The sequence below is a fragment of the Capsicum annuum genome, chromosome 3, assembly GCF_002878395.1.
Source record: "Capsicum annuum cultivar UCD-10X-F1 chromosome 3, UCD10Xv1.1, whole genome shotgun sequence".
NCBI lineage: Eukaryota > Viridiplantae > Streptophyta > Magnoliopsida > Solanales > Solanaceae > Capsicum > Capsicum annuum.
Genome location: NC_061113.1, coordinates 269,157,303 through 269,174,295, shown reverse-complemented (window position 1 = coordinate 269,174,295; position 16,993 = coordinate 269,157,303). Strand labels below are relative to the sequence as shown.

General features: G+C 36.1%; 1 protein-coding gene across 2 annotated transcripts; it reads right to left on the bottom strand.

Moving 5' to 3' along the window:
- Window positions 1-1,649: 1,649 nt before the first annotated feature.
- LOC107861579 (transcription termination factor MTERF2, chloroplastic) lies at window positions 1,650-12,895 on the bottom strand. Of its 2 annotated transcripts, XM_016706854.2 has the most exons (7): window positions 12,138-12,895; window positions 11,803-11,940; window positions 11,131-11,376; window positions 10,521-10,634; window positions 10,047-10,229; window positions 3,034-3,251; window positions 1,650-2,267 (listed from the first exon to the last, which is right to left on the bottom strand). In XM_016706854.2, the coding sequence occupies exons 1-7, from the start codon at window positions 12,693-12,695 to the stop codon at window positions 1,943-1,945; spliced, it is 1,782 nt and encodes a 593-aa protein (XP_016562340.2). In that variant the 5' UTR covers window positions 12,696-12,895; the 3' UTR covers window positions 1,650-1,942. The 2 variants fall into 2 exon arrangements, with proteins under 2 accessions (XP_016562340.2, XP_016562341.2); XM_016706855.2 differs by lacking the exon at window positions 3,034-3,251.
- Between the last annotated feature and the right edge of the window lie 4,098 nt (window positions 12,896-16,993).

Genomic DNA, 16,993 nt, shown 5'->3' with positions numbered 1-16,993 from the left:
AGGAATTAAAAGAGAGCAAACCAAAGGTCTAATCTTTTCCTTCAGTTTCACGACTGAAACACTACAAATAGAACTCTAGGGCTATTTCTTTTTATCCCATTATTCTGGAGAAGGAAGCAAAGCAACATAGAAAGGTAGCTCGATAGAGATTAACTGTCAGGTATGAGATTTTCTCTATCTTTCGTCTAAATTAATTTTATATAGTGGTAACGTTCTTGTCGGGAAAAAGAAAAGGAGAGAAAAAAAGAAAAGTTGTCATGTATGATCGAGAGATATTGGACATAATTTGTAAATTGGAGACTCGTGGGTGGGTGGCTGCTACTGTAGTGAAAGAATTAACGTTGGCTAATGCTAATTAGGCAGTGGAAAAAATACATAGAAAGAAAGGAATCAAAGTATGTAACTTCAGGCACAAAGTATATTTTCTTTACACATGTTGTTTCAATTTTCTGTTGTTAACACTTTAAGCAAATCATTAGAAAATATTCATGATGAGGCAATCATTAAATATTGATGAGAGAAATCATTGGCTAGTATTTTGAAATTCTTTGTTTGTCAGCCTTCCCTTGTTAGATTATCCTTAATTTATGGGTTAAGGTGTGAGATATTGAGATTTAAGTCTAAATTTAAAAGTTAGCGATGTTGAGACTTGACCCCGAATAATAGAATTGATATTTTTATTTAATATTGTTGCGTAGATTGAAGCCATTGGAGGCTAGTTGATTGGTGTTCTATGCATAGTGAAGTTGGAGAACTTGTTGTTAGCGAGGTAAGTGAGACTTTAAGCTTTGGTGTTTGCTTTTCAAATTTATTTTAAGAATATATTTTTATCTGTCCGGTCCATGTGTTGGGACGAGCGTGTGCTTGGCAGAATTAACGGTCTTTAAGGCCGGCCGCATATACTTTATGTTAAGAATACTAATTCTCCTTTTATAAATTATTTTGTGATGTGATATGCTTGTGTACTGTGAGATTGGGGCATTGTGTATGCTTCTTAATTCCTTTGGGGCATTGTGTATGCTTCTTAATTCCTTTGGAGCATTGTGTATGCTTCTTAATTCGATTTGATATCTAAACTATTGCCATTTTCATAAAACTCTAAGTGGTATCTTGTTGGATAGTTACTTTGTGTAAATGATTATTTTATGCATGTGGGGTTGTATATGTGTGTTTGTAGACCATGTGAATGTATAGAAAATTGGTTCTCCCAACAAGTGGTGTTAGCAGAAGCCAGTCACGTCTAAGGATTATTTTGGGACGTGACACCTATAGCTCTATATAAGGATCTTCCAAAAATATAGTATCTTGTCGAAACGAACGTTTTTTTCATTGGCCCAAGTCGGGACTGAAGAAAAATATCATCTTAGAGAGTGTATTAACTAATCGAGTATTAGTTTAATATATTAATTTAGTGACGTTTTACTGTAGAATGTGTCACAAGATGTCAACCCATTTTCAGTTCTGTATTTTTTTTTTTCTGTTATTATTTTGATCTTCGATCACTATTTGTACATGCTGCTCTCTGAACTTCACTTCTTTTGTCTATTTTTAGCCTCTTCTTTGAAGCCAGGAGTGGTGACTACATTGAATAGAAGGTGACATATCTCCGGTCCTCCTCGTGAGAGAGAATTTTAAGTTACAAACAAAGGTGTTAAAAATGTACTTAAAAAAGTGTAGCAATTCATATTTTAAACATGGAAGACTATTTGTGCTCCATGTGAAAAAGAGGGATGACTTTGAATCTGCAGTCATAGATAAGGGACAATTTTGAGCTTATATTCTCAAATATGCTCAATGGTGAAGCACGAACGTAGGACAGAAAGAATAATGTGATCTGATACTAGCTATTCACAAGGAAAATAAACAAGTAACCTGTGCACATGCACCACCAGCCATCAATTGATTCGCGCATCTACTTGAATCTTGAGAAGAAGTAGCAGGATTAAAGTGGGGGAACAAGCATCTTCGCCTCGCCAAACTCCGCAGCAAATTCTTCATCATTTTTACCCAACATACTTTTCAAGCTGCATTCCATGTTTCTACCCTTGAGCACCCAAAATCTAGGTTTTATCCTCTTCTCTAAAGAGTAGCTGAAATATCTTGGGTATTCAACTAAATCACTTATTGGTTTTCCCATTGAGTTCCTCAGAAATTCTACCTTAGGCTTGAGAACTTCGTCTATGCTGTAGCCAAGCAATGGTGAAAACCTGCTAACCATTAGTGCTACTTCCCTCTTTGAAAGCCCAACATGCATCAAGTATGTCATTCTGCTCAAATTGAAAATTAGAAAAGCATCGTCACAACACAAGGTACCAAGCAAAGCTGTAAAGACATGTATTATGTATGTTATCTAATAATTGTACATTGTTTTATACGGACAGCAAAATGTAAAACTAGATTGAAATTGTAGCATCGTGAAATGTTGTTATCTACTTAATTCGCCCAAATTGATATTACTATTCTACTAGGACATACTTCACCCATTTCTCGATTTAAACTGGACTTGGAATAAGTTTTCCTTGTAAAATGAATTTATACATTCATAAGGATCAATCAATCAACGACATCTCAATTCCCAAACCACCGAGGGTCAGAGATATGAACTACAGGAAAAATTAAATATTCATAAACGGCAAAAGTTAGTACAACTTGTCTTTTTGAGTATTCAAAAAATCATATTTTAACTCTTGGCAAATGACAGAGATCAAGCTATTTTCAGACAGTCAAGTGTTACATATGTTTTCACAAATACCTTCATCTTGAACAACTTCATTTTTTAATGACAATGGTGTCCATGATAGCTTGTGCGCACCTCGACTATTCTACTGGATACCGACTACCTCCCACCAGCACAAGTGCCAGATAGTTCTGCCCACCAAGGCTTAGGCAAGATAGGAAGAGATACCCAGTGTTATGTGTCTCCACTGGGATTTAAACTTGACATCTCATGGTTCTCTTCCCGCTTCATTGACCACTAACCCTTGAGAGAATTTAATTGAACTTAAGCATATACCAGAGAATAGGATGTTTTACCTTGGACGTAAAGCTCTGTGGATGTCGCATACAAAAAACTCGGGATATTTCCTGACAATCCTGGGAAGATGACTTCTGGAAACTCCAATACCAATTAGGAAATTGAGTTTCCTCTTAAGAGTTCTCCCGATGCTCGATGCAAAAATTTCAGGACAGCGACCAAGTATCCTACCAATAATATCATCATCCAGACCTAGATCCCTTAAGAAGCATACTACCTGGAGATGATGATTATTACTCCCACTAAAAACAGAAATTCATATAACAGGTGCTGAGATGATTATACTACTCACATTCACCAAAAAAAAAAAAAAAATGTATCTGTGGTAATCGACAAAAATGTTCCAGCATCATCATAAAATTTTGTATGGTTGGCGGCAAGGGGTGTGATATTAACAGCGTTGAATTTGAGAAAGAAGTCTTCATGTGTAAAAGTACCGGTGAAAGTGTAGATCATCTTCTTCTGCATTGTAAGGTGGCTAGTAAGTTATGGAGGGTGGCCTTAAATTTGTTTAGGACGCAATGGGTCAAGCCGGGTACAGTGAAGGAGGCTTTACAAAGTTGGACTCTTAAAAGGGGGAACGAAAGTCCAAAAGCATGGAGCGTTGCCCCCTTAGCAATTATGTGGGTCATTTGGAAAGAGAGGAATATGAGGGCTTTTGAAGGGGGTAAAACTTGATTTCGTAAAATTAAAGAGTAGCATTTTGTACCTAGTTTACTTTTGGTGTACTTGCGAAGTCCCAATTTGTATAGAGGGTTGGACCTCTTTTGTTGAGAACCATATTATAACGTAGGTTCTCTCCTTTTTTAGTGTATGCATACGAGGTTTCCCCCAAATGTTAATAAACTTATTTACCTTATCAAAAAATAAATAAATAAAAAAGCAATTTGATGTGTCTCAAGTTAAAAAAACTTATTTCAGGAGGCCAAAATAAACAGTTAAAAGACTTCGTAACTATCATGAGACAGTTACAGGGTAGTTTATTCCGTAGAAAAAGGGTCGGGCATTCAGAAAAAGGAAAAAGGAAATCTGGGAGAGTTCTAGCCTTCAAATGTCTGGGAATGCTGAAATCTGTGTGTAAACTTTATGTACTGTATAACTGAATGTATTAGGATATAGGTTATAGTACTAGCAATGTTTTACGTGTAACCTGTTAGACTATGAGATTTTTCTGGATAGTCTTTTGTTTAATAGTTTCTTTTAATATTATGTTTAATTTTATTTTAAAAAATAAATGGTAGTCCTTATTTTGAAAAGTGTGTCTTATAAGATAGTGTCTTTTGTAAAATGTTGGTAAGTATGAAAGAATGAAAGCTATTGCTGAATTTCATCTTTTTCCTTCTCTTAAGCTCCAAATTCTAACAGTGGTATCAGAGTCAATCTTCTTGAAGGATCTGTGAAGGCATAGAGATTAGTTTATTCTTCAGTTCTTCTAAGTCGAGAGAGCTGAGCAGCAGTAACATGGCATCCAACAACTTCTTGGGTGCAGGCCCTCCTATGTTTACAGGAGAAAATTATGACATCCGGGTGATAAAGATGAAGGCTTGTCTCAAAGCTCTTAGTCTATGGGAAACAGTTGAAAGTGAAGATGATCCCCCTCCATTGGGACCAAATCCAACTGTTGCACAAATGAAGAATTATAAAGATGCAAAGTCCAAGAAACCAAAGGCCCTCATTGTCCTCATTCAGCACTTTCATAATGGCTTGTGAAACACCTAAAAAAGTATGGGAGAAGCTAAAAGAGGAGTTCGATGGAAGTGACAGAGTAAAAACTGTCAAGCTCTTAACTCTCAAAAGAATGAAAGAAGGAGATACTGTGAAAGAATACTCTGCCAAACTACTGAAAATTGTAAGCAAGATAAGATTATTTGGTGAAACTTTTGCAGATTCAATGGTGGTGGAATAGATGATGATAAGCTTACCAATAAGGTTCGAGTCTAAGATTTCAGCAATAGAGAAATCTTGTGATTTGAAGACTTTATCCGTCGTAGAGCTGATTAACAAGTTGCACGCCCAAGAACAAATTACAAGTATAAGAGATGAAGAAGTAGAAGAAGTGGCATTGCAAGCAAAGAACAAAGGCAAGCAACCTGTGAAGGATAATAGGAGGATGGAAGGAGATAAAGTAGCAAAGAGAAAGCCATGGACGGAATCTTCACAGAAAGGAAAGTTTCCACCTTGCGTCCACCATAAAAGAACCAATCGTCAAGAAAAGGATTGCTGGTTCAAAGGAAAGCCATCAATTCAATGCCAATTTTATAGAAAAATGGGTCATATTGAGAAGAATTGCAAGGCCAAGCAGAATAAACCACAACAACATTGTTCAGCAGGCAAATTACAGTGAAGAGTTGGAAAAGGAAGAAAGCTTGTTTATGGCTACTCATAAAGAAAGCACAACCAACCAATCCAAATGGTTCCTAGACAGTGAATGCACAAATCACATGTCATATAATGAGCTCATGTTTCACACACATGACAAGTCACTTAAAGCTAAAGTTAGGATGGGAAACGGTGCAACATTAGAAGCACATGAAAAGGATTCAGTTCCCTTTCAAACTAACCAAGGTACAAAGCTTACACATGATCTGTTGTATGTTCCTTCTTTAGCATCTAACCTGTTGACTGTTGGCCAAATGATGTCTAAAGGTTACTCCTTACTTTTTAAGGGAAAGCATTGTTTGATTTTTATGTTGATGATACTTTGATTGACCTTTAGAGGTAGAGGTATGGATTGCGTACATCTTACCCTCCCCAGACCTCACTATGTGGGAATACACTGAGTTTGTTGTTGTTGTTAATACTTTGATTGACAAAGTAGAAATGGTGAATAGGATCTTTCCAGTAGATGGAAAGTTTGATAGTGCCAATTTTGTAAGATTGGACGATTCGTGATTATGGCATAGAAGATATGGGCATTCTAACTATGCCACTTTAAAATCTATGTATGAGAAGGGCTTGACTAAGGATTTACCTGAGATCTCACTATCTAAAGAAGTGTGCGGGTCATGTCAGATGGGTAAGGTTCACAGGAAAGCATTTCCTAAAAGTGCTACTTAGAGGGCAACTGAAAAACTTGAACTTGCTCACGCTGATGTATGTGGACCTATGAAGACATCATCCTTGGGTCAAAATAAATATTTTGTGTTGTTTATTGATGACTTAACAAGGATGACCTAGGTGTATTTTTTGAGTAACAAGTCTCAAGTATTCTTAGTCTTCAAGAAATTTAAAGCTTTTGTTGAAAGGTAGAGTGGCTGCAAGCTGAAGGCTTTGAGGTCAAACAATGGAGGTGAATACAACTCAAATGAGTTCAATAAGTATTGTGAAGATGCGGGGACTGATCACACGCTGACAGTAAGTTATTCACCAGAACAGAATGGGGTTTCAGAGAGGAAGAATAGGACGGTAGTTGAAATGGACAGATGATTGTTGCTTAAAAAGAAACTACCGCAAAGTTTTTGGGCAGAGGCTTTTTCTACTTCAGTTTATTTGTTGAATAGGCTGCCAACTAAAGTGGTGGGTGATAAAACTCCTATTGAGGCATGGAGTGGAAAAAGACCATCTGTCAAGCACTTAAAAATCTTTGGTTCAATATGTTATTCTCATGTTCCTTCGGTGAGAAAAAGCAAGCTTGAACCGAAAGGTGAATTGGGGATCTTTATTGGTTATTCATTGCAAACCAAAGGTTATAGAGTTTTCAACTTGCAAACAAAAGGTATTTCCATCAGAAGAGATGTAGTAGTGGATGAGCATGCTTATTGGAATTGGAATAAGGAGCAAGTTGAGGAAAAAAAATGCAGGTTATCTGAACTTGAATCCGCTGCCTGAAAAACAACCATTCCGCTCTGAAAATTTGGAAGAAGCTGAAGAATCAGATGGTGAATCCTCACTTGATTCGCCAATTTTGAAGACAAGGTCCCTTTCCAAGATATATAAAAGATGCAATGTTGCAATCTTGGAACCCAATACATATCAAGAAACATCAAAACATGATGTTTGGATTGAAGCAATGAAGAAGGAGATTGGTATGATAGAGAAGAACAACACTTGGAAGTTGGTTGATAAACCCAAAGACAGAAATGTAATAGGGGTGAAATGGGTTTATAGAACCAAATGTAATCCAGGTGGTTCAGTTAATAAACACAAAGCAATGCTTGTTGTGAAAGGTTATGCGCAAGTTGCGGGTCTGGATTATGGAGACACATTTGCACCTGTTGCAAGACATGATATGATACTTCTATTTGCTTTGGCAGCTCAATCAAATTGGAAGTTGTATCATTTGGATGTGAAGTCGGCATTCTTAAATGGACCATTGCAGGAACAAATTTATGTCGACCAACCTGAAGGATTTCAAGTTGAAGGAAGGGAGGATAAAGTTTACAGATTACACAAGGCATTGCATGGATTTAAACAGGCTCCTCGAGCATGGTACGGTAAGATTGATGATCATCTCATTCATTGTGGCTTCAACAGAAGTGAAAATGAAGTCACTTTATATGTGAAAGGGGCTAAAGGTGGAGATGTTCTTGTGTATCACTCTATGTTAATGATCTTCTGGTAACCGAAAGCAATAAAGCTATGGTGAATCAATTCAAGCAAGAAATGGAGACCAAGTTTGAGATGTCAGATTTGGGTGAAATGAATTACTTTCTAGGAATGGAGATTCATCAAGCTACTGATGGAACCTTCATTTCTCAGAGGAAATATGCATGGGATGTTCTTAAAAAATTCAAGATGGAAAAGTGTAAGTCTGTATCGACCCCACTAGTTCACAATGAAAAGATCTCGAAGTCTGAAGGAGGTGATAGGTTGATCCAACAATTTACCGAAGTCTAATTGGTAGTTTTCTATATTTGACAGCAATAAGACTTGATCTCATGTTCGCAACAAATCTTTTGTCAAGGTTTATGCATTCTCCAAGTCAAGTTCATCTTTGTATTGCTAAACGAACATTGAGGTATATCAACGGAACTGTTAATTATGGTATTTGGTTTAAAAGGGAAGAGCAAGGGCAATTGATAGGTTATGCAGATAGTGATTGGGCAGGAGTTGATGACATGAAAAGCACTTCTGGATATGCTTTTACACTTGGTTCAGGCATGTTCTCATGGAATTCAAAGATGCAAGATGTGGTAGCTCAATCATCTGCAGAAGCAGAATACATTGTTGCTGCTAGTGCAACTAATCAGGCTCTATGGTTACGAAAAATTCTACGTGATTTAGAGCAAAATCAAGTTGAAGCTACTGTCATTAAGGTTGACAACAAGTCAGCAATTTCTATGGCCAAAAATCCAGTGCAACATGGTCGTAGCAAGCATATAAATGTGAGGTTTCACGCTATCAGGCAAGCAGAGAAGGATGGCGAAGTTAATCTTGTTCATTGCAGCTCCGATCAGCAAATTGCAGATATTTTGATCAAGGCTCTTCCTAAGGGGAAATTTAAAGTTCTAAGGGCTATGCTGGGAGTATCCAAGAAAAATCTCAAGGAGGAGTGTTAGACTATGAGATTTTTCTAGATAGTCTTTTGTTTAACATTTTCTTTTAATATTATGTTTAGTTTTATTTTAAAAAATAAATGATAGTCCTTATTTTGAAAAGTGTGTCTTGTAAGATAGTGTGTCTTGTAAGACATTAAGACATTATGTGAAGTGTGTCTTGTAAGACTCTTATAGCTATAAGTGTAGTCTTTTGTAAGATGTTGGTATGTATGAATGTATGAATGGAAGCTACTGTTGAACTTCATCTTTTTCCTTCTCTTAAGCTCCAAATTCTAACATAACCAGTGTTTGAGTGGTTGTTTTCAATTTCTTATTGTAATATCAGTGTATTTAGTATAAATATTAATATTTGTTACTTTATTTTGTATTTTCTTCAGAGAAGTCTATCAATTTGGTATCAAAACAGTAACGTTCGGAAATGGTGAGTAAAATGGAAGGATGATTTGAACAAGTGGAGACTAATTTAGCAGGGGTAAGAAAAGATGTCAGAAAATTGAAAGGATGGTTTCAAGAAATGAGAGTCTCTTGTGAGAATTGAAGCACAAGGGAGAACTATGATGGCAGAAGCATCCCCTTCTCAAACCAGATCTATTGGAAACCAAGAAGAGGGAAGCAGTGTCAACTTGGTTGGAGAAAAAGATGGAAAGATGGAAAAAGACGTATGAGATTCTCCACATACACATTCAACTTCAGGGAATTGGGTGTTCTTCGTATATAGTTATATTTTCATCTCCACCCTGTGTATCCATCTTGTATGCTAGAACTTTCCTCATTAATAGAAATAGTTATTTTATCAAAAATTCTGATTAAGGTTGAGTGTTCTTACTCTCAAGTTGACTCCAATTAAGGTGTGAGCTCGACTAATTGGTTACTACTAGAAGGTACCTAAGTGTATCTTCCACAGTGATGGGACTGCTGTAATGAAGCGGCACATGGTCTTGGGTTGGTAATCTTTTCCAATTTCTGATTGTTCTACAAGCATGGAAAGACTATGATATCTTTTTCTTCTTCTTACTTTTACTGAAATACTTCTGTTTCAAAAGAAATATATCCAATTGACAGAAAGTGGGGATACCCCAAAGACAAGCAATACCACTATAATCTAAAGTTGGTCAATAAAATATTTCACTGTTATGAAGTGTGGATTCCTCAAATACAAGCAACAGCCTATAATCTAAAGACCATAAAATCATCTTTATAAGTACAGATACTTCAGAAATAACATAAAGGAGCAGATTGATATGACTTTTTTCCATATATGGGAAGTTTCCCATGTCCACATGTTTAAACTAATCTTTGTGAAGATTTTTTTTTTTTTTGAAAGGGAAAGAACATCTTCACTGACCTAGTATTGTGAAAAAAAATACTAAAATGAAGATGTTGATGTACAACTACCATCACCAAAAAATTCCAAAATCTCATACTGAAGCTCCAATGTCAATTAGAACTAATGCACAATCTTGCATTCGTTTGTGCTTATGTTGATAGGTGCACACCATAATTTGGACTCTTACCTGATGGAATTCCTGAGGCTTCTGCAGTAGTAGCTGAGGACTTGTAGCTATCACCTTGCCCAACTTCTGGTTTCTAATGCCGAAGTTACGCAACTGTTCCACAACCAATTTCAGCTTGTTCACCGACAACCCCAAAAGGAGCGGGCAGCTTTTGATTGCCTGAGCTACACAAATTTTTGGCACCTGCCCAAAACATGCAATAGCAAAATGACAACCATATTATACTCTAGCTTACTGCAACACAAGGCGTATAGTGAAACAGAAACCATTCCACGGCTTCTTACAGTGGATACACCACTTAATTAGAGACCACAAGTCAAGGCTATAAAATGCAGAGGAACAAGGGACTTCCAGAAAGTTGCAATGACTTTACACAGAAGACCCACTAGAACCAAACATATTTCATAGCAAAAACTAACGGCTCAAATGAGAAACTTGGCCTCATGTGCAAAATAGTGTATTCAAGATTAATACCTTTTCATCATCAAAGAAACTCAGAATGTTCTCGTAGTTTTGCAGAATGCTCCTTGAAAGAATCCATGGATATTTCAGCAACATCTGCCCAAAGTCTTTTCCCTCAATACCATCCTTGCAATAAATGAACAACAATCACACCCTCTTAGAACTGAATGCTCCTAGATTGCCCAACTTATTCACATATAAATTAATTTTTGACTAAGAAAGTATGTAAACTATTTTAGACCTACACTAACATTTCTACTGAACTCTAAAGCTATGATTCAGTTCTCCTCAGCAGAGTTATAAAGAATTATGTTTGGCATATTAGTTCAAGGCTGAAAACTGATGTAATATCAAATAACTGTGAAAATTGTTCAAAATCATCTATAAGTAAATCTTTGCCAACGGGCTTCGGTGCAGAACTTCCACACATACCGGGGGGCGCGCGGGGGGATAAAGATCTAAAATGACCTTTGTCTCTCGTTCTAGGAATATTAACAGAAGTCAATAGAGCATATTGCTATCATATTTATGTGATAACCATCAGCCGTTAAACTTGAGGGCGAGTTGGAGATATGTAAGGAGGGAAAAATATTAGATCAGATATTAATAAATAAGCTGATACCTTAAGGATCGCCTGCAATCTTGGTCTAACATCCTTTTCAATGTCATAGAAAATAATAGGCGGAAACAAAAGAAGAATTTGTCTCTTACATCCTTCCACCACTCCAATATCATCAAGAAATACCATCAGACGCTTCATATGACTCTCTCCAGGTAGTAATAGAAGTCGTGGAAATGATTCAATAAGATGTCGGAAAGATGAATCTTGAGAACCTAACAAATGTAGACCTCCACGTCTTGCTTGAATCTACAAAAAGTACAATATCATTATATAGTTGCTGGCAGGAAGTATCATTCCAACTCGCTTTATTTGATTTAAGTGGACGATGGTGGAGAGTAAGGGATTGACTGGATGTTAGAGTTAGACAAATATGTTAAGATTAGTTGGAGCTGGATGAATTGCAGAGAAGCAGTCATTTAAAGGCTATGACATAAAGTAGTGGTTCACCATAAGTTATTTCAGTGGTCTGTAGATGACAGACTTCACAATTTAGGAAAAATAGTCATAAAAGGAGAATATGAGAGAGTATACCAAGATATAGTTGTAATAGATTTTAGTTCCAGAGACTTTAGGGCAGCTCAATGAAAGTGAAGACACATCGATACCACAAATGTCATGATAGGCGCAGTAAATCAGCTTCATTAATCATCCTGATTTTAGCAGGCAACTGACCTTTTCAAAAAATGACAAGGTCTGCTGGACATCGTCATCAATACTGATGGACAAGTGCATCATCATTTGCCGGGCATTTCTAGCAATAAGTCCTCCATCATCGCTGTTTGCGAAGAATATTTTCCTCACATACTTAACCTATGAGCAAGTACAAGAGGTATGAGGACATGTAAGAAAAAAATAAAAAAAGGGTTCAAGCCTCTTTATCTCAAGAAAGAGAGGACATTATGCCCACTCCTGAACCTTTTCAACTGCCTTGACCGTGGCATGAATAGAATTTATATAGGCAACTGTGGACCAAGATTTAGAATTCCAGAAAAATGTAGTGGTATTACCTTATTGATAAGGTTAGGCAGTGTCTGAGAGGAAAGATAGCGAGCTAAGTGGGTTGCGGAAGAGAGAGTGAGGCCAATACTCTCCAAGAAGGGAATGATGCCGTTATCACCTTTTTGTTTTGCGATGAGGTAGACCTTCCTCTTGAAAGGTGGAAGATATGGTTGTTGTTGTTGTTGTTTTTCATGGGTAGTGGTGGTCCAGGAATTCCATAAGGAAAAGTCATCGAGGTCACGGACGCCGTGTATCAACATGGTAAGGTAGTTGGGCGAGTTGAGGGCTATTTCCATGGATTCCTCATTAGAAAGGCCAAGTTGTTGAAGATAATAGCTGACAGCCTCCCTAGCTTCACATTCTTCTTCTTCGGCTCCGTTTGAGTTTGACCGAGCAGCAGCAAGCGGAACAGGTGGCGCAGAACTCAAGTAAAGACGAAGAATTGGCGGCTGTGGACATCGAATAAGATTGAAGTAGAAAGAGGTATTATTGCAATGGCAAGGGAAAGGGGAAGGTTGAGGTTTTGAGTTAGGGACCAAACAATTTTGAAGGCAATTTGAAGACATTATCCCTTATTATTATTATTATTGTGAAGGTAGGTCTCTCAGCTCCCTCATAATTCCTACTTCCACTCACACCGCTCCTAATCTGTTCCTATGCTATGTTTCTCCGCTCTGCATTTCTTCTCACCCAAACATACTACGGAAAAAGAGTGACGGAATTTGTGTTTTTTGTTTCCAACATCAAAATAGAACGGTGGTGGAGAGATTATATAGATTGGTACTTTCAGTTAGATAATTTAAATGGAAAAATTACAGTTTATAAATAAAAATTTTTTATAATTATCTGGGTAATATTTTAAATTATTATAATTCACAGATAATTGTTATTTAAAATTCAGTTTTATGTGGGTCAATTTATACAAATATAATTTCTAATATATATAATAAAGACAAATTAATTTTTATCTCTCATAATTAATATTTTATTCTCACTCCTATGTGATTGGGGTAATATGTGGCAATAGAGTACATGTTGAATTTTTTAGGTGGCAATAGATTTTTATTGTGCTAATCTCAAACTTCTTTTAATTGAAATATCCTAGAATATATTTCTTCCTATTTTTTCTCCCAAAATTTCTCAAATATTATCTTCTTCACCTACAAATATTAGCTGATTTTTGTCCATTAAAGATTACGTTGAAGATTTTTTTATTCCTATAAACTCCCATAGATTTGATTTTTGCGATAAATTTTATATCTTTACGGATATATATGTTTGTTCTTCTTTATTTTTTTAAGTTATTATCTACATTACCCACTAATTTTATCAATTTTTCATATATATATATAGTGTTAATTAGGTGTGCAAGTAACCAATTTCTAATTTTCAAATGAATGAGGAAACCCTTTTAGGAGAGTAAAAAGAGGTATTGAACATGTAGATAAGACTAATTGTGTACACCATTGTTTGATTTGAGAGTTTCTCAATTAGAAAGTGAGAATGCAGGTTTTATAGCGGAATTGAAAGAAGTCAAGTTGAGAGCAGGACTCGAAGGAAAAGTGGCAATGATCATGTTAAAATTTGAAATAGCATGATAGATTGTCAATCAAAAGACGATTCAATCAACGCTTCAAAAATATCAATGGTCAGCACAAGTGAATCAACGAAAAAAAAAAGAAATGGCAAATTCTAGCAATGGTGAAAGAGCAAAATGTTTCAAGCTTTATCAATCCAAAGCGGAGATTAATGAAGTTGAGATTCAACATAAGGTATTTTTGTATATTTATCAATTAGATTTTTTTGTAATTTAATTGTGTAGAATCTCATAATATTAAAGTTTTGTATATGTGCGATTGTATTCGATGTAAAGATATATACATATATCAACATCATACAGTTATACTTATGTAAATATAACTATATATGTACACACACACATACACACATATATAGAGAGAGACAAAGTTATATATTCAATTCGATTAGCATATAAAAATTTTATTTATTTTATGATATGTAGTTGTATACAATTAGTTTATGGATGAGGCTTTATAAATATTTGATAATTTTTTTGTGATCATTTATATTTTTGTGGTTGATCATTTTTGTTCTTCCTACAAATATAAGGTTGGGGGTGTTTCTTGAACAATAGTGCAACCACACCATGTGCACATGGTATGCCCTTTAACTGCCACAACCTACAACTACATGTCTTCTTCACAATATCCACTCTGTGTTGGCAAAGACCTTCTTTGACTTCAAAATCAGCCACTCCATTAAACCCAATGTTACAATCCATAGCCCTGTGGATGTTCTCCTCTATAATCTTCAAACACATTGGTGAATAATTACTACACCAGGTATTTGGAAACTCCCTTAGAGTGCCTATTCTTGTCATCATCTTCACTCTTATTTCTTCAAGCATGGAAATGATGGTCTTGTGCCTAGTTGCCAAGATCCATGCATTAAAACACTCACTCATGTTGTTATCCACTGAATCACGCTTCACTTCAGTGTTGAAGTAAAGCTTGCACCAATAATTAGTGTTGTAGTACATTAAGTCTTGCATCATTTTTTCAGGACCAAGCAACTACATCTTCTGTATGTTCTTCCTCAATTGAGACTCAAATTTACTTTTTGCTATCTTCCAAAACTGTTGTCTTCTTTGGAGGCCTCTTCAATCCTTCGCCCAATTAACTAAGATGTGCCTTACGCATCTTCTATGTTCAAATTGAGGTAAAACCTCCTCAATTGCTGCAAACAGTCCCTTAAGTAAACATACATGACAAAAAAAGGGTGAAGTTAGGGAATAATTACATATACTAAGTTACAGTAAAAGGAAATGAGTTTAAACATAAAATAATGTACATACCTTCTGCATATCTGTAATCAAGGTGAGACCTTCACCTTCTCCAAGTCTTAGGTCATCCCTAATGCACCTAACAAACCATGTCCAGGTATTTGTGTTCTCTTTTTCAATCACAGTCCAAGAAAGTGGCAGCATCTGGTTGTTTCCATCCTAGGCCACATCAACTAACAATTGGACTTTACAAATACCCTTAAGAAAACAACCATCTAAACCTATACACTTCCTACAATGTACCCATGCATTTTTCAAAGCATCAAAGCAGATGTAAAAAGTCTAAAATTTTGGTTTACCAGCTTCATCAGCCTCACCAAGTTTGACAACACAACTGGTCCCTGGGTTTGTCCTCAACAGTTCATCTTTATAGTCAAAAATTCTTTCAAATTCTACAACACTCTTTCAAGACTTTAGCCTTTGCTCTTCTCACAGTAGTCTTACCATAATAAAGTTTGAACTTTTTCCTAATCAACTCTTGCAACTTGAAAACTCTTATGTTGGGTTGCTCAACTATTCTTTCTCTGAAGGTTTCAGCTAAGAACTATGCATTGCACAAGTAATTTCTAGCTGTCTTATTGCAAGTTACTTTGGAATGTAAGTTTTTATCATGAAATCATTTGTTGTCTTATCAAGACCTGCATATAAAAGCCATGGACAACCATCCTTGCACCTAACTCTAACTTTTTTAGGCTCATTAACCCACTTCTCCATAGGAACCCTTTTTCTTACTGCATATTTAGTCACTGCTCTTCTAAATTCACTCGCATCTTTAAACACCATACCCAACTGCCAAACAACTTCCTTTGCAGTTGGGTCATGAATGATTTTTTGATTTGTTATCCTCTTTTTTGACAACTTCACAGTTCTTGCTCTACCAGAATCAACCACTTCATGTTCATCATCATCACAACAATCATCTTCATCTAATACAAAACTATTCTCATCAGAACTCGCAAAGTAAGGCTCATCTCCTCCAAGCCTTCCTTCATGACTTACTCTACCTGCTTCAATTTCATTAAAACCTAGATTTAGTCCTGCTTCACCTACTGGTACCTCTGCATTGTCAGCTGGTACTATCTCACTTCTTTTTCTCCTTTGAAACTTTCTCTTTTCAGCTCTCAACTTCCTAACCTCTTCATGTACATCACTACCATACTCATCTTTATCATCATCTCCAACTAATTCTCCTTGTGACTCAACACTATCCTCAGTAGAATAATCAGAACCCTCTACTTCTTCTTCTGAAAAATCAGATCTAGCAAGACCAACATCTATATCATCTACTGCAACATCACTTTTTGCAGAAGCACTAGGTGCAGCAGCACTTGGTGCAGTAACATTAGATACAACAGCCTTCGGTGCAGCACTTGATGCAGTAGTGAAAAGAGGTATGGTATTGAAAGAAAATATGGTTGGAATAAAAGAAGAAGTAGGGTCCTCCACATTTAAATAATCCTCACCTACCCTAAAGTTAGGACTAGCATTAAAAGATGCACTAAATTCCTCCAAATCCCCAAGACAAACATTTTTTTAAAATAAAGGTTTGGGGGGAGGGGGGCCACAACATCTGGCTTATCAACTAAATGATTGACAAAGACCTCCACTACATCCCCATCTTCCAAGGAACACATCATATAAAAAATATTCATATCATTATCAACATTTACCAAAATGCCATAGTTACGTGCTTTAATACTAAAACTGCAACTTGTGCTATGTAACAATTTTCTAATATAGTCTTTCAACTCAAAATATGACATCTTATGTATATCAACATCCAAAATTCTATTACTAACCCCCTCTTATAAACTGGTTTCCCCTACTATAATGTAAGACCCCACCATGGTACCATCTTAGAGTTTTCAACGAAAAATCATTCATGTCTTACCTGATGACAATAAAGAATCAAATAAGATGTAGTAGCATAGCAGAAACATTATGGAAAAATAAAAATAAAATTTTATGAACATGATACAAAATTAACAACAAAATAACAAG

Excerpts from the sequence above, each read along its gene's own strand:
- LOC107861579 (XM_016706854.2), bottom strand. The coding sequence starts at position 12,695 with ATGTCTTCAAATTGCCTTCAAAATTGTTTGGTCCCTAACTCAAAACCT. Across the intron at positions 11,941-12,137 it reads TGCCTAACCTTATCAATAAG|GTTAAGTATGTGAGGAAAAT; the intron begins GTAATACCACTA and ends ACTTGCTCATAG. Across the intron at positions 10,635-11,130 it reads GATTGCAGGCGATCCTTAAG|GATGGTATTGAGGGAAAAGA; the intron begins GTATCAGCTTAT and ends ATTTATTGCAAG.